The 20,242-nt window shown below is 45.2% G+C and overlaps 2 protein-coding genes across 8 annotated transcripts in view; one reads left to right on the top strand and one right to left on the bottom strand.

Moving 5' to 3' along the window:
* The window catches only part of CRIM1 (cysteine rich transmembrane BMP regulator 1), a 158,925-nt gene extending 153,090 nt beyond the window's left edge, over positions 1-5,835 (top strand). For all 6 annotated transcript variants that reach the window (XM_036434768.2, XM_045580527.1, XM_045580529.1 and 3 more), the window contains 2 exons: positions 2,025-2,218; positions 3,445-5,835. In XM_036434768.2, coding sequence (XP_036290661.1) covers positions 2,025-2,218; positions 3,445-3,621 — 371 coding nt within the window. In that variant the 3' untranslated portion in view covers positions 3,622-5,835. The remainder of the gene's footprint in view (positions 1-2,024; positions 2,219-3,444) is intronic.
* Positions 5,062-20,242, bottom strand: part of FEZ2 (fasciculation and elongation protein zeta 2) — a 34,570-nt gene continuing 19,389 nt past the window's right edge. Inside the window, exons 6-9 of one of the 2 annotated variants that reach the window (XM_036434769.2) lie at positions 13,082-13,162; positions 10,891-10,966; positions 9,761-9,826; positions 5,062-7,249 (exon numbers count right to left, since the gene is read on the bottom strand). In XM_036434769.2, the coding sequence (XP_036290662.1) occupies positions 7,233-7,249; positions 9,761-9,826; positions 10,891-10,966; positions 13,082-13,162 (240 nt within the window). In that variant the 3' untranslated portion in view covers positions 5,062-7,232. The remainder of the gene's footprint in view (positions 7,250-9,760; positions 9,827-10,890; positions 10,967-13,081; positions 13,163-20,242) is intronic. The other variant, XM_036434770.2, reaches the window with a different exon arrangement.

Here is a 20,242-nt window from a genome sequence, read left to right as displayed (position 1 = left end):
AAGTAAGGAGTAAAGCAAGGCAGCCTTTCTGACAATAGGGCCTTCTCTGTAAAAGCAGATCCCTGGATCCAATAGTATATACTTGCTCTTAGCTATGACTCAGTAGGACATTTTCAAAATCCTTGCTATGCAATTTTTATGACAGGTGTTGGAAGCAGCAGTATCTGTTACTCTACTCGTAGATATTCTAAGTGATGCTGAGATGAAGCCAGATGACCAGCCTCCCGGACACAGTGATTGGCTCCTGGTGAAATTGCTCTGAGAGGTGCTTTAGCGTTATGTTTGTACTCATTCAATCGGTAGATACTAGTGCTTAGGCTTGGTCATAAGAACAGCCTTATGCACTATAATATGTTGAGGGTCTATGCAGTACATGGGAATTTTCTCACGTGTCAGTAGCAGGGAATCTTATGCTTCTCGTAAGCAACAGATTGGTTTGAATCTTAAAGATACTATGAATCTTAATGACTATACTTTATTTCCATTTTGCTCTGGCTGCTAGGAAGGCTCAAAGCTAAATTTATGGCCTGCTGCTTACATCCAAACAGAACTTAAGAATTGAATTTTGGCCGAAACCGGTTTGGCTCAGTGGTAGAGCGTTGGTCTGCGGACTGAAAGGTCCCGGGTTCGATTCCGGTCAAGGGCATGTACCTTGGTTGCGGGCACATCCCCGGTAGGGGGTGTGCAAGAGGCAACTGGTTGATGTTTCTCTCTCGACATTTCTAGCTCTCTATCTCTCTCCCTTCCTCTCTGTAAAAAATCAATAAAATACATATTTTAAAAAAAAATTGAATTTTGTAAACAGATCCTAGTTGAAGTTTCATACTCCTTTTGCCGAGGTTTTGCTTAGTTTACTTTTTATTAAAAATCTTGTGACAGATATTCCTAAAACCATTTCTAATATCATTTGAAATGTGGTAAGCCAAAAATCCATTCCTTTCACTCACTGTGTCTTTAAAACATGAATTCGTTGTTACTTTTACCTTTGGCTTTATTTTTTCTCCCTACACTGGCTAACATGATTAGGAAAGTTCTCTTCCTAACACCCACGTACACAAAGAAGCATGTTCCTAAAACTGACGTTTAAACTGTACACCCTGACTTCACAAAAATGTGCTACTTCGCGAGCTGAGTTTCCAGAACATTTTAGGGGCAACTCCTGATTGTTTCCTGCGTTTTGCTCTAACCTGGTCTTTGATGCATTTAGACAAACTGACTGCAGTGGTTTATTGGAAACGTCCAGCATGTATTCCTGACTGTGTGTGTTTAACCTGTCACCTCTGGCTGCGGTATTCACTGCGGGGATGGTTAAAAGGAGCAGGCAGACTCTCAGGCGGATAAGCAGAAGTAGTGGTTGTCCCCTGGGCAGCACATTAACAAGACAGGGAAACGATCTAATCGGCCGGGTGACTTTTCAACAAATGCATGAAAAGGCATTCTTGCTCAGAGCTCAGCAAACCAGAACATTGACCAAAACACCAGCTCTTGGTTCTAGCTTAATTTTTACTATTACTCTAGTAACTAGTCTTAGCTGTTTCCCTAGCAAGTCCAAGAATATGCATTATCTAATCTCTTACTTGCAAGAAAACAGAGCTGGGCTAATATTTTTCCTTTAAATGTTAGAAGCCAACGAGTTAATATTAAAATATTTTCAGTAGTTGAGTTTTTGCCACTTTTAATTTTCTTGACTACCTAGAACGAGCATCATCACGCCCAGTTATTAACCTCCTCACCCGAATACGTTTTACCTCCATCCCTGAGAGCTCTGCGGATCAACACTCGACCTTAATCATGTTGGATTTCTGTGTGCAATGTAATTAACCCTTTGCACTCCGCTGTCCCCTCTCAGGGGACATCGCAGTTTAATAGTGATTACGGGGAATTGAGTTTTCAACGCACGTGTCCGCCGCAAAGTAGCGTCGAGTAGCTGGTAGCCAATGTCCAGAATGGCTCGGGAGTGCAAAGGGTTAAAATGCTGTAAAATTCTGGTGTAATAAATCTTACAATCCTCTTCTTTTCCTTAGACGTGGGTCACCTCAAGGTCGATTACGGCGACAACAACAGGCGGCACCCGGCGGCGGAGGAGTCCTCGCTGGACAGCATCGCCGCGGTCGTGGTTCCCGTGGTGATCGGTCTCTCCATCATCATCGCGTTCCTGCTCATCAACCAGAAGAAACAGTGGGTCCCCCTGCTGTGCTGGTACCGGACGCCAACGAAGGTATGGTCCTGCACACGTCCCAGCCTCTCGGGGGCAGACTAGGGAAGCTTGCAGGCTTACTGCTTCCTTGAATTGTTGGACGTGTTTTATATTAGCCAGCCACATTCTTACTTTGCTCTTGTAGCCACACGTACACATCAAGCTGTAGCAATCAGGTGTCTGGGACTGGCCCAACTTCCTGGATTGATTCCTAAGTCCTTAAATAAGGAATTAAAAGCTGGTCACCTGGTGTTTCTCAGTGATCTGTCAACTTAGAAATGGAAGAGAAATCATCCAGGGAGGGGATGTAGAGGAGAGGTGGGAAGAGAGCTAGCGATTTTGGGACAGAAGTCAGAGGTCAGAGAGATGTGTCCAAGGCGAGCAGAGAAGGGAAGGGAGTGAGACAGATTTTATATTGAGGGAGAAAGAGTATACAAACTGTCCCCAAGAAATGAATACACGTTAACAGCCAAAAGCTCAGTTTTGAAAATGAAATGTATTTTAGTAAACCCTGCCTTCATAATTATTCAAAGTGTGTGTATATACGTTTTGGGGGCACACCCTATATCTATTGTCAGATCTGCCTATTTTAAAAGGCAAGACAATTGGTTTTCGTTAAAGGAAATATATTGTGATGCTTTCCAACCTTAATTCTACCTGTTACATCTAGTTTTTCCCTAAGAAGAAAAATCAGACCATCTTATAATTATTTAAGGACGCTTTAAATTCTTTTTACCCACCTTACCATCTAGATAACGCCTCCCAATTAAGTCTATTAGATGGTTATCCTGCCTGCGATTTTCTTTAGGCAAAAATCCACTGGGCGCAGCCTGTGTGCTAGGCGCATGCTGTGTCAGGACACAGGCCGTTTACAGCCTGAGCGCTTCCAAATTCTCTGCCTGTCGGAACTTCCACTCATTCTCCAACCCTCTTAAGTACTTAGCCTGCTTTCAAGGATTTGAAAATAGTCATGTCACTCACCAATTTCGCCACACACACCGCCCCCCGCCCTCGCAATTCCTTCGTCCACTCCATTTGGCAAAAGTTATTGATGTTTCACCTGCAAAGACAGTGTCCTCATGAAGCGGCCGCCCGCACCAGAACAGATGTAAGCTCCACCCATCCATCAGCGTAGGTACTTACTGTGAGACTGTTATCCCACTTGAGTTAGGGACTACGTTTGTGTGTTAACTTGGGATTCGTAAAGCAGCTAATTCCCTGTGCTTTTTCCTCCCGTCGCTACACAGCCCTCTTCCCTAAGCAACCAGCTGGTGTCTGTGGACTGCAGGAAAGGAGCCCGCGCCCCTGGGGACGGTGCCCAGAGGATGCTCAGGATCGCCGAGCCGGACGCCCGGTTCAGCGGCTTCTACAGCATGCAGAAGCAGAGCCACCTCCAGGCGGACAAGTTCTACCAGACGGTGTGAGGGAGGCCAGCCGGATGAGGTGGTAGAAGCCGGAAGCGACTCGATCTGCTCTTAGAAGTAAACTAGAATTCGTGCACTTGCTTAGCGGGTGGTGTCGGACGGTGACTTGATGTACAGGCTGAGAACGGACTGGGATGGGCTGTCGGCGGCAGGTGCAGCACAAGCATTCCGTTTCCTCGAGGTGACTGACCAAGCGTTTTCTTAGAACCAAAGTTTTCCAAGTCGCTAAGACACATTTGCTTGTAATATAGCGGTAGAGATATTTGGGGGTGGGGACGGTGGAGTTCGGTGGGGATGTGGGGGGAGGGTGGTGCTGGGAAGACGTTGGTCAGCGTGGCCCGGGCAGTCCCGGGCAGCAGCGGCAGGTCGGGGCCAGGAGGATGCTCTTCCTGTTGCTATGGAGCCTGCAGGGTTGCAGCACTCGGGCCCGAGCGAGCAGGAAGCCAAAGGCCTCGTGACCTCGAGGCCACCTTAGCGGCACAGAGAACTTCCGATAGCCATCCCAGGTCTGAAGCCACAGTCCCTTCCCTCCGGTCACGGCTGCGGTGGGCAGCGAGGAAGCGAGAGAAAGGTGAGGACCACATTTCTCCGAAGCGGGTTGTTAAGGATATCTACAGTTAGACTTTTTGCTGCTTTCGTTCTCTTCCAAGCCAATCAGCCAGTTGCTAGCAGAGTCGGCAGGTAAGCAGGACCCAAAGTCTCTTCTTGGCACGAGCACCGAGCTGCCCGCGTGGCACCGAGGTGGGGAGGGCGCCAGCTGTGCCCACGGCTCCGCGTCGTTTGCTGTTGCTTCGTTCCGTTCGGTTGTTGGTTGTTCAGTTTTTTTTTGTTGTTGTTGAAGCTCTAGCTTAAGAAACTTTTCTTTTTAAAAAGACTGATTGGGGATTTTTTTTTTTCCTTATTATATACTGATTCTACAAAATAGAAAACTACTTCATTTTAATTGTATATTATTCAAGCACCTTTGTTGAAGCTCAAAAAAAAAATATGCCTCTTTAAACTTTAGCAATTATAGGAATATTTATGTAACTATCTTTTGCTTCAAAAAAAAAAGTATTTGTGTGCGTGTGTATATAATATATACATACCTATATATTTATACACATACAGTTTATGTTTTCCTGTTGAATGTATTTTTATGAGATTTTTAACCAGAACAAAGACAAACAGGCATTCCATATCAATACTTTTTTGATCACTTACCAATTTTTGAATAACACGCAATCTTGTTCTACCTGCAGTTTAATTGGGAAGAAAGGTGGGTGTGTACGTTCACGCCGTGACGTCACACCTGCCGGGGAGAAGGTCTTCCTTGAGTAAACCTCCTAACTCATTCGGATTTGCTTTCAGTCGGTTTTCAATTCACTCCACTGGCCAGAAACACTGATGGTAGTTTATGTGCATCACCAATCAGCTCCTGGATTTTTTGGGGTTTTTTTCTTCCTTCAAACAACTGTTTGAAACAACTACTGGAATATTGTCCATAATAAGCTGGAAGTTTGTTGTAGTTTGCCTCAAATATAACTGACTGTATAATATAGTGTTAACTTTTTTCAAACAGCTCTTAGCACTTTTATACTAATTACCCATTTGTGCATTTTTTTTTTCTTTTAAAAATGCTTGTTGTGAAAGACACAGATACCCAGTATGCTTAATGTGAAAAGAAAATGTGTTCTGTTTTGTAAAGGAACTTTCAAGTATTGTTGTAAATACTTGGACAGAGATTGCTGAACTTTAAAAAAAAAATTAATTTATTATTATAATGTCCTAATTTATTAATCTGAAGATTAACCATTTTCTTTGTCTTAGAATATCAAAAAAAGAAAAAGGTGTTCTAGCTGTTTGCATCAAAGAAAGAAAAAGATTTATTATCAAGGGGCAATATTTTTATCTATTTCCAAAATTTGTTAATGATATGATGTTACCAAAATAAGATTTACATCAGCCTATTATAAAATTTTGTTGACAATTAATCCATTCCTGGCATAAAAAATCTTTATCAAAAAAATTGTAAATGCTTGCTTTTTCAATCATGGCCATATTATGAAAATACTAACAGGATATAGGACAAGGTGTAAATTTTCTTATTATTTTAAAGATATGATTTATCCTGAGTGCTGTATCTATTACTCTTTTACTTTGGTTCCTGTTGTGCTCTTGTAAAAGAAAAACAAATATAATTTCCTGAAGAATAAAATAGATCTATGGCAGGCACTTGGCGTGTACTGTAGTTCTTCAAGAACCAAAGTGGTAAGGGGTGGTTTGCACTTTGGTTCTTGGCCACAAATAAACATTTTTCATCTTCAGTCGCACCATGTACCTTCAAAGTAACTCCACATTGGGGATTAGAAAGACAAGCTGTGCTTTTGCTTTCAGGCTGTCAGCAGCTACACACACGCTTCCTGCACCATGCTACCTCAGCGCCCGTGCACAGACAGAGAGAGCAGAGCTCCTATCATTCCAGAAAAGCCCCCCCTCCCCAAACACTCCTTACCGTCAGGAGGCGATTGGGGTTTCCCAGCTCGGGCCCGCAGTGATGGACAGTGTGTGCATAGTAAGGGGAAGAAGCTAGTGCTGCAAGGGAAGACAACCGGTTAACGACAACACCAAAAGCTGAAAATAAAAACGAAGCTCTCCAGCATACATTATCTTTTTTTCAACATTTATTGAAGGGCACGGACTTGATGGGGACTGGCAGAGTGCTTCATGGCCAGGGAGGTCTCCATGAGCAGCACTCGGGGAAGGGCACGGGCATGAGGACAGAACAGCAGTGGGGCACGGGCAGAGCCGCAGCTGAGTCTCTTAGCACCTTCAGGATACACACTCTCCCTCTGAAGGACACTTCTCCACAGACACGTACAACAAAACTCAAACATCTCAGGTTAAACAACACAAGATTCTAAAGTAAAGGGCAACTCAGTGGTTAAAACTTGATCAGTGGCGAAGCCTGCAGCAGCCTCCAACACCAGTCCTCACCAGCGGTTCCGTTCTCACTGAGGATTACACAGGACAACACACATGCTTGTTTCATCCTGACAACAGCCCACTTTTAGTTTCCGTCCCTGGACCAGAGCGGTAGGTGACATTTATCCTGACGGTTCTCTTCCAAAAATCAGTGGTGGCTTCTGCCGTCACCGAGGAACAGCTGTGCCATAAATTTCTCAATGCTCTCACCCAGCCCACCTTTCCCACCTCACGGACCACCAGACGGCCACGGGCCACTGGTTGGCGACCGCTGCTTTCACTTGTTCTTCAATGTAGTTTACGTCTAGGAAGCCATGAAGCCTCAAATGGGCATATGATCAGTTAGTAAAAATATAACTGCACATGCATAATTCATATTACACCCCCTGACTCTCAAAGTTGAAGAAGGATTCATAATTGTTCATAGTTAACAACAAAAATCCCTAGAATTCAAAATAGTGCCAGGTTTCTCTTGGTTTGTAATACAAAAAAATCAGTGAAGGCGTGGTCTATTAATACTGCGTCACAAACCCAAGTTCACGTGTGCCGAGCTTCCGCTAGCAGGAGGGAGGGTGGCCGGCGCTCGGGGGATGCTGAGTGAAATCTGGCTCCAGGCCGCGAGAGGCTGCTCCCGCAGAGCGGCTGCCCTATGTAGGACACAGAACTAGGGGGAGAGAGAAAACTTCATTTTGTGTACACAGTATATTCATCTATTTACGTCTACATAACAAACACCAGTAAGGAGAACTAAGAATCAATGCAGGGGTCCACAGTAGCAACTTTAAAAAGGGTTCTGAAAGGCTACACCCAACAATGAAAGTTCTCTTACGATACTGATTGCAATTGCCCATAAGTGAGACCACACGCCGCATCTCCAAGGCCCCCCTCGGGGAGAGAAGACCCTGTGAGCCTGAACCAAAGGCTTGTAGCAAAGCAAACTGCCTCCCGGGAGCCCTGACAGGTGCCCGTGTGCACCGCTTCAGGGTGAGCACAGGAGCCGGAACTGCCCTACCAGCCTTCGGCACCCCTTTTGGCTGAGGCGGGGGGAGACTGGGTGAGGACCGCGCCCGGAGGCCACAGCCCCCGCACTTCTTCCTCGGGCCAGTGAGGCCACTCTGCCTCCTGGCATTTCTCCCCTGCATTTAAGTTCCCTCAATTCAGGCAGCCGAGCCCCCGACACTGGAGTTAAACTACATGAGAACCTCCACCAAGAAAAGGGGCAGCACCCCTCGCAAGCAAACTGGGGTCCTGCTGGTCCAAGAGGAAGGAGCCGCCAGCTGCGGCGGGGTGCCGGGTGGGTGGACACCGGCATGGAAATCGCCCCCTATCCACACCCTCCCGGTACCCACACCCTCCCGGTACCCACACCCTCCCGGTACCCACACCCTCCCGGTACCCACACCCTCCCGGCCCACACCCTCCCGGTACCCACACCCTCCCGGTACCCACACCTTCCCCCTATCCACACCCTCCGGGTACCCACACCTTCCCCCTATCCACACCCTCCCGGTACCCACACCTTCCCGGTACCACACCTTCCCGTGCACTGGAACACCTGAGCATTCCACGCCCCTTCATCCTCTTGGACAAGTACCCCCACTTCCATCTGCACCCCGGCTTTACTTCCACCCGGTCCTGCCAGGACAGAACCACCGCGTGCCTGAGGGCAGCTCAGCAGCGCAGAGCCGGGCTCAGGAGCCAGCGCCGGGCAGGGGGAGGGAGGGGAGTGCTGCTTCCCTGAGGCAGGGGTGCAGGCTCACAGCTCGGCTGAGTGATAAGAGGGGAAAGCAGAAATCCTTTCCCCCAGAGCACTGTTCTCGGGGTCGTCGATTCCTCCGTGAGGTCGGAGGATAGAGTAGCCAGAGACACCTCAGAAGCTCCTCCCTCTGCCCCGCATGGCAAGGCCCCGGCGCCCACATTGATAATTAACAAAGGACATGTCTCCATGTTCATCTCATGCCTGTCCCACATCTATCAGAACAAACAGCACAGCCAGCTCTCACACCAATGCTAGCACAACACGAACGCAAAGACGTCAGATTTTTTTTAAAACATTCAGAATGTAAGAAGAAAAAGCCTGCCATCGAAAACCAGCTTATGGGGGGAAAACGATGTCTTTACTACGCTCTGATAACTAGCGGCTGGCTGGCTCCCGGCAGCCCATCTCTCACAGTGACACTCGTGCTGCCCCCTCTGCGCTCCCGGCTTCTCCCACGGGATCCCTCCATGGAGCTCGGAGGGAGGGCACATCCCATTGGGTTATCGAACGTCTCAGAAAGCCCAGCCTTCCTGAGCTCGGCTAACGCCCCAAAAGAGAAGCTCCCAGAAGAGGGTGCTCTTGAAAGTGAACCCAGCACCACAGCACATTCTGTGATGCTCTGAAAGTCTGTCACCTGAGTAACTGCTCCTTTTCCAAAGGCCATTTCATTGAGAAGCCATTTCATTGCCTGTAACTGCCTTCTCCTGTCCCCACTTCACCATCCCTAGCTCGCTCTTGCCCTAGCAAAGCAGGCGATCTCATAACTCCTCCAGCAATCACCTGCCCATCACTATGCCATCCTGTGGTCTTGCTTCTCAGATTTATGGCTCACTTTGCACTGGGTTCATGCAAGTCCATTCCTTCCATTTTCCCCTGCACCCCTCCCTGTCCTCCACTCCAATCCCCCTCCCTGTCCTTCACTCCAATCCCCCTCCCTGTCCTCCACTCCAATCCCCCTCCCTGTCCTTCACTCCAATCCCCCTCCCTGTCCTCCACTCCAATCCGTCACAGTCCTTGGGAACGGTTAGCTGATGGCTCCCTCCTTCATGCACCTCACTATCCCGTCCTCTTCCTCTGTCCCCAAGCTGGCAGAGGCCACCTTCGCAAACCCTCCCAGGGTCAACAGCTGGCACTCTAATTACGCCTAATTATGGCAATATTTCCATACTATTTCTCCCATCCCCGCCTCCATGTTTATAATTTAGCCGTGGAAATGACTTCTAGCCCAGGACCTCAAGTAAAGGTAAATGTTACGTAACCACAATTTGTAATGTTGGCAGCATAATTCAGCCATGTATCCTCACCCAGCATAATGAAGGCTGTGCTTTTGAAAGTTACTTTTACTCTATTAGCAAGACGGCGCGTTTACTGACTAATTACAACTCACCAACGCACAGAAGCCATGATGAAGCTCACCTTTCAGTATATAATCAGTTAACAAGCTCGGAACCTTTTCACTGTCCTCTTTCATGGCACGAAGAACTAGGAAACAAAAGAGAAGGAAAAGGCGACAATTCTAAATTCAGATAAAAATATCACTTAATGTCTATCAGTTGGCCTTAATCTTCATGATGATAGAACCAGTTCGTGCAAATTATTATCTTCTAGAATCTAGATGAAGGAATACACCTGCAAATGCTCAGGAATTGAGGTCAGGGTATCCCAGCATCCTGGGAGTCATTTCCCCGATTTCACCACCAGCGGAGGAGGGAAGAGAAACGGCCATCCGCACGGAGCCCAGCTCTGCCATACAGGCTGGAGGCAGGTTCCCATCAGGCGCCCGACTGGGAACTGGGAGCGCAGGCGCCGGGCTGCAGAGGCCACGGCTGGAGGAACGTAACTGAGCTGTGAGCTGTCCTCAAGGAGCGTGTCTGCCAGCCTTCTAGAAACTTCTAAAGCGGAGGCCAAAGTGAAGGCCAGACCACAAGGCAGCCAGGCTGAAGCCTCCTCTCCCGAGGAACCTGGTGAACAAGCCTCATCCTAACGGGATTCAGGATTTTGTCTCGAAGCAAAGGCAAAATAGGAAAAACAGCTACTGTTATGATGGTTAAAAAACACATGCCTAGGCCACACAGGTACAGATAAGCCCATAAATCTTGTTCTTCTGCAGTCTAGGTGTCTGTATTCATAAGAGAGGGGGGCAGGGAGCTGTACTTCTAAATCTTTCTTATTTGGTTACTGAGTGATATTTACATAAGATCCACGAAGCACGTTCCTCACTGATAAACAGGTATGTTCTTAAACATACAAAAGGTAATGGAGAATCAAGTTACTTTCCCCAAAAAGTTCAAGTTGTACATATTTTAAGACGCCAGAAAATAGATTTAAAAAATAAAACCCATAAATCAACTCTAGATTTAGGGTTATGTTAGATGTCAGAACCATTTATAGTTTCATTCTCAAAAGAATAAAGGATGGAATCCATCATTTACGACTCTAAATCAGTAAAACAAACAAGAACCACAGCAATGTAGCCAGCCAACTAAAATCAGTATTTAGTTGATTTAGCAAAAGGTAAATAACAGTTTAGTTTGGTCTTTACTCACTTTTTGTTAATATCTGAAGATCTTCAACAGATGGTGGTCCATTTTTTTTCTCATAGGGAATAACTGTGGTTAAGTACTGCCAAATTTAAAAAAAAAAAGTGTCACTTAAATCTGAATTATCTGATCTGCAAAAGTTATTTTATAAATAGAGATCTATTTTATAACATGACACGAGTTACATTAGTAATGGACACATACATCTCATGTCTCAGCTGCAGCTCATTTGTTCCCACCTCTCTCTGCTTTATCCAAGCCCAATGTCAAAATAAATACCCATTTTTTCACCTTTCCGTTATTAAAAATGTCAGAGGAGTAGATCTGGGGATGACTTGGTCAATGTGTTCAAAGTGGAGTCTTATCTAACATTCTCCTTGCATATTTTCAACACATTTTTAAGGTAGTAATTTTAACTAAAGACATAGTTGTAACAGTTCTGCATAACAAAATAATTCCCAATAGTCAAATAATTCTGTTTCAGGCCACTTTTTTCTGGTTGTATAAAATGGCCACATGAAAAACACATACTAGCTTCTTTTAGAAACGAACAAAGACACATTTAGCCAAATAATTTAAGATGTGTGTGTTATTATTTTAAATTATTGTGTAAGTAGTTATGTTTGAAGTTATTAATGGAAAAAGAGAAAAGTGAAAGAGAATGGCCTAAGGGTAAATGAGCAATGAAAATTCATGTCTGAAATTGAGACAAATTGCCTAGTTCACTAGTGCAATGGCTCAAGTATCAAGTGATGTCCTATAACTATGTCCCATGAAAGCAGAGCCTAAAAATTATTGTCCAGATTCTCCTATTCTGGCCACTCCACCAAAAAACACGTTCAGTGCAGTCTGCAGAGGCTCAGCTAGAGATCCCCTGGTTTTCCATGCTCTCTGTCTGGCTCCTCCCAGTTAGCCCCGGCCCACATCTCAGCTCTATTCCTAATCCTGAGTGATTTTATCCCACTCGTAATCAAAAATACAAGATAAAGTTCCTTAATAATAACTAGATCCCTAGGTTCAGAAAAGTAGGAAAGCGTGAACTGCTCAATCTTGAAGAAACGTGGAGTTCCATCACCTCTTTGGTGTAACCTCTCCCAGGTGATGCCCACCCGCAGGACGGGCACACCCGCTGGGAAGAAGGCCCACGAGCTGGAGGCGGCCCTCCCGGGCCTCACTAATGGCAGGGGGGGCAGACAGCCTGAGAAGCACCCGTAATCTGGCCTGGGCATGCGTGCACCTGGCTATGCCTTCAAGCCTTCCAGCAGCTCCCATGTGCTGGACCAGCTTGGAAGTTATTTTGCCATAATAAGGGTTTGAGGCGAGAAATACCAAAATAAATTTAAAAATTCAACCATCCCTTTATAAGCTGCAAATGTCAATGGGAGGGGTTATTTCATGTCGGTTACTTCCCTTCCTAAGGAATACAGAACTCTCTCCAGTAAAACCCTAGGCTCAGATGCCTTCTTCGGATAAACTGCCTACAAAGCTGCCTGCTGTGCACTTGCATTGCTGCACTCACGAGCTAAATGGAAGAGCTTTCTTTTTGAGGCGAAAATTTCAAATTGTGATAAGTAATTTTAAGCATACCTAATGTAGGTGTTCCCCATGTTCGTGACATTTCTAAAATCATTACACAAGTTTGTTAATAAAAAGCAAGTTACTACACTCATGCCTATGTATAACCTGTATAAAGTGTTCCATGCCTTTGGTAAACAAGCGAGTCGGCAGACTATGTGACATACCTTAAAAACACACGAGTATCATTTAAAAAGAGGTGAGACAGACTCTATAGACATTTCTGAGCTAGAACACTAGTCCCAAAGATACCTACTCCTGATTTTCTTTCCCAAAAATAAGATCCTGTTTCTTAAACTTTTAGAATAGCATAGTATAGTTACTTTTCACAGTTTTATATTCTACACATGCAAATGAATTATGAGCATTTGTTAATATCTGTTTAGAGGTGAAAGAGAAAAACAGAGCTCTAACACATGCATTGAGGATGCATTTAGTCTTTACTGCTTTTTCCTAAAGGTTAAGTCTATATATTTTCAAGACTATAAATATTATGAACTTGCTTTTCTCTTTTAAGCAACAGTCTCAATTAGTAAGTTAGTAAGACTGCCAGCTTTCAGGACCTTCGCTTACACAGAGAACGAAAGAGCAGAGAGTGAGGAAAATAAGGAAAACCGAGCACCTGTTTCTCTCCGCCTGCATTCCCAAACGTGTGGCGGAGGCCATTCTGAATGACATGTGAGATCCCTTCCATGCTGAAGCGCTAACGGCAGCAATGCACGGCCCGGAAGGAGAGGACAGAGAGAGAAGTTCAGAGACTATTAGTGAGAATGCACCACAGCATAGTACGTGCCCCAGAGGCAAGCAGTGAGAAAACGCCCCCACTCGTTCAGATAAAGCAGACACATTCATGCTGTTTTTAAAAGGTTCTCGCTTCCATTTCTTTGCAAGTCAAACGCAAAAACAGCTGCTGCTACGCCACTGTATTTATTCATGAAGGCTTTTCCTAACGTAGCTAGTAAATCTGCTCCAATGTAAACACTGCAAGTTGTACACATACTTGCTTTATGCAAAATTTATCATGGCTGTTGAGATACCTTTTGATATTGTTTACCTACATTTTATCAGAAGTCTGAAAAGTTGGCACCAACAGTACGAGCATTCGCAGCCCGAGTCTGTGTTTCTGCTGTGAGTTTGCAGGGCCCTGGCACAGCACCTGGCAAATGCAGTGCTGCTGCTTGGAGAGCCGACTGCTGCTTCCCACTGGCTCTCGGCGGCCTGCGGCTGCAGGGCACAGACAGTGCCACCGGAAGAGCACAGTGGCCCGCAGGGGCAGCCAGGCCCTCACCCTCTGGCGAGGACTCTCCCACTCCGTTTCTAGGAAACAATTCCTGCTTATTTCTCCCAGCAACCTCCAAGACTTCCTAGAACTCATGGCACTGGGAAGGGGATACTTCTTTTCCAAACATCTTCTCTCGATTTGTGGCCAGTCTACTGTGTCATCAGACACAGCGAAAAGCATCCGGGGCCCCTCACTGGCTGCTGAGTCAAAGACGTAGATTAATTCTTATGCGATGACTAGCTGAGGGGAAAGGCGACCTGCAAAGGAAGGCCAGCCCTGATTCACCGGGCCGCTCCGCTCCCAGCGGTTTTACAGGGGAAAGCTGACTCAGTAAGCACACGTGAGGAACCAAGATGAATATTTTGTAAGTCTCCCAGGAAGAGAAGAGAAGAGACCAAGGCAATAATGGTCTCTGCCCTCAGGAAATGTACAGTTCAGCCCAGTGGTTCTCAAACTGGGGTTCCAGGGAACCCCCACGCGGTCCCAGAAACCCTTTGAGGGGCCCAGGAGGCTAAATTCTTCTCTTGGAAATGCTAACACACAATTCGCTTTTCTAAACCTCCTTCTCTAAAAACTCAGAACTAAATATTCCAAACGACTGCCTGGGTGCAGAAACAGATTTGAAAATTTAGCTGAATTCAATGAAGCCAGATATGAATGAGAGTGACAAAAATGCACAGCCATGCCATTGTGCTCACTAACCTTTTTGCACTACAGTTATTTTTCATAAAAATGCTATTTATGTGAGCATTAACAAATTTCTTATCGGTATTTTTAACGAATTAACATACACGTTAAAGTGTTTTAATTTCTGACACGATGAACCTTGATATGTAATATATAACCTGTGGAACCAAAAGATGCCTTCTTAAACCGAAGCGCTTTCAGGACTTCAGTAAACGTTACAAACACAAAGAAGTGCAGACAACGGGAAGCTGAGGGCACCGAGAGGTCCCACCAGGAGGAGCAGAGCGCCTGCGTGAGTTCGTTCGGAGCACCACGCAGACACACCTGTGCTGCTCCCGAGCCGCCCTCCTCCCCAGCCAGTCCTCCCGGGCTGCGTGTTAGCAAGACTCAAGGGCTGGGCAGGACCCCTCACTGCACATGCTTCACTTTGCCAACAGCGGAGCCGTTACCTCAGATGGGACTGGCCTGTTTTAAAAGAAAACCTACAGGTAATCATCTGTGGAGATTTTTCACGCTGTCATATAGTTTGTTCCCACTTTTTAAACACGTTATCAAAAGAGATGACTTATCGTAGGCTCCAGAATCTATAATAAAAACAACAGTAAACTCTTTTCAAGTAAATGTCAACTCATTTTTTAAATTTTATTAAAGGTAGTTATTTTCAAAAGCAACAAAGAAAAAAATACTTAATTTTCTATATTACCTGACTCCATTGTCTATGGACACACTAAAACCAGATATAAATTCAAAAAATCTCAAGCTTGGGTGTCAACCTATGAACCATGAGGTCATGATTCAATTCCAGGTTAGGACACAGGCCCCGGGTGTCCCTAACCTGGGCCCTGGGTGTCCCTAACCTGGGCCCTGGGTGTCCCTAACCTGTGGCCCCGGGTGTCCCTAACCTGCGGCCCCGGGTGTCCCTAACCTGCGGCCCCGGGTGTCCCTAACCTGCGGCTCCCAGACCACCTCCAGGTGGCTGCCAGTACCACTCCCAATGCTCAGAAGGCCTGTCCCCTCCTTACTCTTCCTCCTGTCCTCAGGGTGCAGATTCAGCTCAGCCTCCCCAAACCCCTAAACCAAACGGGGCAACAGCGATGCACGCCAGGCACAGAGAGCACTAAGAACAAGATCACACTCCGTGTGCGGCTCTCCGCCATGACACCACTGACGCTGGGAGTGTGTCATCTCTGCCCGGGCAGTCCCATGCACTGCAGGGAGTCAAATGGCACCTCTGGCCCCCACCAAGCAGGATGCCAGTGGCACTGCCCGCACCTCACCCAGCGTGACAATGACAAATGTTTCCAGACACGGCCTGACGCCTGGCGAGGATCGCTGCACACGGTGCCACAAAGGGTGTCCTCCAGAGCCCGGCCCACAGGCAGCTCGCCCGGGGCTGGGATTCACTCACTGTACTTTTCACCCATGCCTGGCACATAATTAAAGGTCAGTATAGGTCTGCCTGATAATAGTTTCAAAAAGATAATTATAATATTCTTGTCAAAGAGAGATGAGGCACAAGATGTAAAGAAAAACAGCAGAGGAAACAAAGAAAAATTTCAGTTAAATGCAGATAGATAATTTTTTATTAAATTCAACAATTCTCAAATCTTTACGGACAGCAATAATGGCCTCTCCTTTTGCACGCCCACACAGCACAGGCCCATCCTCAGCACACAGGAGGCATCTGATCGATGGTCATGGGCTCAAACTGCAAAATTCTTCACCAGTTACCACCAACCGCTACACTTCCGATTTTCCTATGAAACCAGGACCACACCGTAGTCAACCGTATTTGGAATCAGAAAATATTTCAACAGTCAACTGGGGTAGGAAAACGTCAAACCAGACCTCAGAGATCTGGGCCCTCCCCCAGCCTGTTTCCTCACCTGGGAAACAGATGCGCAATGTCCTCGTAAGGGTCTTATTCACAAAGCCTATGGATCTGTGAATTAGTTCATCTGAGACAGATTTTTTTTAAGAAGACATACCGAAAGCACACACGTATGTGTGCACAGACACACACACACACACAGAAGAGGACTGAAGGTCACAGGCAGCTACCCCAAAGGCTCCATGCCCTGAGGAGGAAGCGAGCACACTCTGAGGAAGGAGCACGCTAATCTCCTCCCCGGGGACCGGCACCGGACCTGGTCCTGGCAGGCCCCGGTCCAGGCGCACTCAGCCAGCGATGCAGCGCTCCCGAGACCGGAGCCCAGGAGCCTTCGAGCCTGTGGATCACCAGATCGGGAGGCCTCTTGCCGTCTTGCAGGAGAGAAAATGTTTTAAAACAGCTGAAAGGCAAAATAACCCGAGGGTGAACTGGAGGAAGATGACAGGACAGGATACAAAGTGATCTGTCCACGGCGTGAACAACGGGCCTCTGAAAGGCGCTGAGGAGCTGGCCCAGGAGGCAGGGAGGTTAACGGGGCAGATGAAGTATGGTCAGTGTGCTGGCATGGCTTGTGAGACAGTGTGACTGAGAAACACACCCTAGGACGACAGAGAGCAGTAAGCAGAAGCAGATGAATGAATCAGACGGATCAGGGCAGGAAAGACAGGTGTGAGCCGAGGAGGCAACGGGAAAGAGCCCGAAAAGCACACACAGCCTGCCCTGTGGCCTCCCAGTGAAAACCAGCACGACCTGGGGGGAGGCAAAAGGAATCTTACAAAGATAAAGCCTCAGACAGACCATGTTTACCTTTTGGTAACCTTCCCCTCGTCTAGAGAGACTACATTCTCCCCTGAGAGCCGGTGCCCTGTGGCCCTGGCCGGAGGGAAGACATGCCCTCTCCGCCGTCTTCATGAGGCTGACACCACGCAGGCCCTCGCAGTGGGGTTGGAGGTAGGAGCCCCTCCAAAGCAGGAAGGCGATTAAGCGCTACGGAATTCACTCGTCGTTCCCCTGGCACTGCCAGAGTGACATGCCAAGTGCCAGGGAAGGGGCTCGCCACGCAAGGGGCTTCAGCCACACCATGTGCCGAGAATACGTGCCAGCGTCCCGTGATCATGTCCTCCCTGGGTGCGTCAGTATGAAAAGTCTAACCAGCCATTCTTCTAAAGACAGAACCTGTTCTCAGACAAAACCAAGGAGACACAGATGATCATTTTTAAATCTATAACGAGCCAAGGTCGCCCACAACAGGCCGCATAACTCCGAACTGAAGGGGGTGTCATCCCTGCACTGCCCCCTGCAGAGCCCTGCACAGCCTGGCTCCCAGGCACGCTGGTTTTGTGACCTAAACGCATTTATGAAAGAGCAGGAATAATAATAATGTCTACTTCATAGGGTGGTTGTGACAATTCAATGAGATCATCCAGGGGAAGTATTTTAGCAAGTGTTCAGCAAATATAAATACGCAAAAAAAAAAAAAATGTCTAGGTTATTCCTTTAAAAAGGTTAGAGTAACATTTGGGACAAAATTCCCCTGGAGAAATAACCATATCTTTTTACCTCTCTCCAGAACAGTAAAAACATTCTCCTCATTGAATAAAATGACAACTGAGAAATAACAAGTTCCTGATTACAGTCTTCATGGCTTAAGGACTGAAGATAACATGAAGAAAATACACTACTGTCTGTAACTGAATATAGAAATCGGCCAAAAAGCTAAAACAGAAAACAAGTAACCTTTTTAGGTAATTCAAGGTCTTCCTTAACAATAGGAAGAATACGGCTAACACTCTATGTAAACTGAAAGGCAACTGGAATCAGACATAGTGTCATAGCTTGTTAACTCTTTTATGGAGTCCTAAACACCTCGACCCAATCTATGCCTGGCACAGGCCAACTAATTTCACAGAAAGCAGGATCCAAGACAAAGACGCAAAACTAACCAGGAGGCCAGGAAATTCAGACTATTTTGCTACCAAATTTTTAGCCTCATCTGATACCAACTGGTACAGATCTCTAGCCAGAAAATCTTTTGAAACTTTCAATATCAAAGCTCAATGTCAGAAAAAAAGGTTAGGAAAGGCAATTAAGAAATGCTTTCATTCTAAACTATACTCCATTTATATTCTTTATACTCATGACTTCTAAAATAAAGTGAAATTAAAATATATTATTTATAAATCACATCATTGTCAATAGTTTGACCATTTTCAAAATTAATTTATAAAACAGTAGCTTTTGCTCAGCTGGCATGGCTCAGTGATTGAACATCATCCTATGAACCAGGAGGTCATGGTTTCATTCCTAGTCAGGGCATATGACCAGGTTGCGGGCTCCATCCCCAATGAGGGGCATGCAGGAGGCAGCCAACCAATGATTCTCTCTCATCATTGGTGTTTCTCTCTCTCCCTCTCCCTTCCTCTCTGAAATCAATAAAAATATATTTAAAAAATAAAGTAGTTTTCATTTTTAATAAATTATAATTCTTAAAATAAAAAAACATGAGAAAACAGAATTGAAAGCAATAGTTAAATGTAAAAAATGACCAAGTAATGGGGGAGAGGGGGATGAGAGGAACCAACCGAAGACCTTGTATGCATACATACATAACCCACGGACACAGACAACAGGAAGGTGAGAGAGGCCTGGGATGGGGGGAAAGGGAGCATACGTAATACTTTCAACAGTAAAGAATTACTTTTTAAAAATTTCCAGTGAAATTATTCAAATGATGATTAAGATATTGCTTAAAATGTGAAAATTGATTTTGCTTATTTTGACACTTCTTCAAATCAAATAATTTTAATGTGAACTATAAAGCAATTATAAATGCAAATTATACAAAAGATAATTTTCTCAAAAAAATTAGATCTACGAAAAATAAATTATGCCAAACAGATAAGTACTTGAAAATGTCTTGACTATTAAACTACTATTTTATAAATTCAGTCTCAGAATAGAAAGATGTGATATAAAGATTTTCAAAGTTAGGAGTTAAGTGAAATAGTATCAAATAATGTAATATTTTTGTATCTAGAGATCTTTTTAAATTTTTATATAATTTAATATTAATATGCTAATTAAATTATGTATTGCCAAACATTTCAGAGGCACTAAAACTAGAGTAACATAACTAATCCTAAAAATTTATAATTTCTTTCCTGATACATATGTATACTCTAAACTAAGTATATAATAATACAATTTCTTGGCATACTGCCGAAACCGGTTTGGCTCAATGGATAGAGCAACAGCTTGGGGACTGAGAGGTCCCGGGTTCGATTCCGGTCAAAGGCATATACCTTGGTTGCAGGCATATCCCCGGTAGGGGGTGTGCAAGAGGCAGCTGATTGATGACTCTCTCTCATCGATGTTTCTAGCTCTCTATCTCTCTCCCTTCCTCTCTGTACAAAATCAATAAAAATATATTAAAAAACAAAACAAAAACCGATTTCTTGGCATACTATGGTCTTTACTCAAATTTGTATTATATTAACGAACAATTAACAAAACTCGCCAGGACATAAAGGAATCAGGACTCAACTCCTGACTTTATTACATTAACCGCATTGCAAAATACGAACAATACATAACAGTAAAATATTAAAAAATGGATATGTGTAATGCTGTTTCCTAAAATAAACTGTTCCACTTCATAATTCATAGGTGTAAATTATTAAAACATAAACATGACACAGCCACGATTCTCTCCGCCCTACAATGGCCTTCCATTTTATAGTCCCACACTAATGGTTAGGGATGCTCTCTGCAATAAAGTAAAATGCAGAGTAATATCAACCATCAACAAACTATTGTTGAAAACGTGTTAATATTTATATGCGAGTATGTGTACAAGGCAAACTTCATCGTTTCAAGCACAACTACTTAGAAAAGGGAGGGCAGGTACGGATCAGCCCCTTTGC

The sequence above is a fragment of the Pipistrellus kuhlii genome, unplaced genomic scaffold, assembly GCF_014108245.1.
Source record: "Pipistrellus kuhlii isolate mPipKuh1 unplaced genomic scaffold, mPipKuh1.p scaffold_m20_p_13, whole genome shotgun sequence".
NCBI lineage: Eukaryota > Metazoa > Chordata > Mammalia > Chiroptera > Vespertilionidae > Pipistrellus > Pipistrellus kuhlii.
This window is presented reverse-complemented; position numbering and strand designations above follow the sequence as displayed.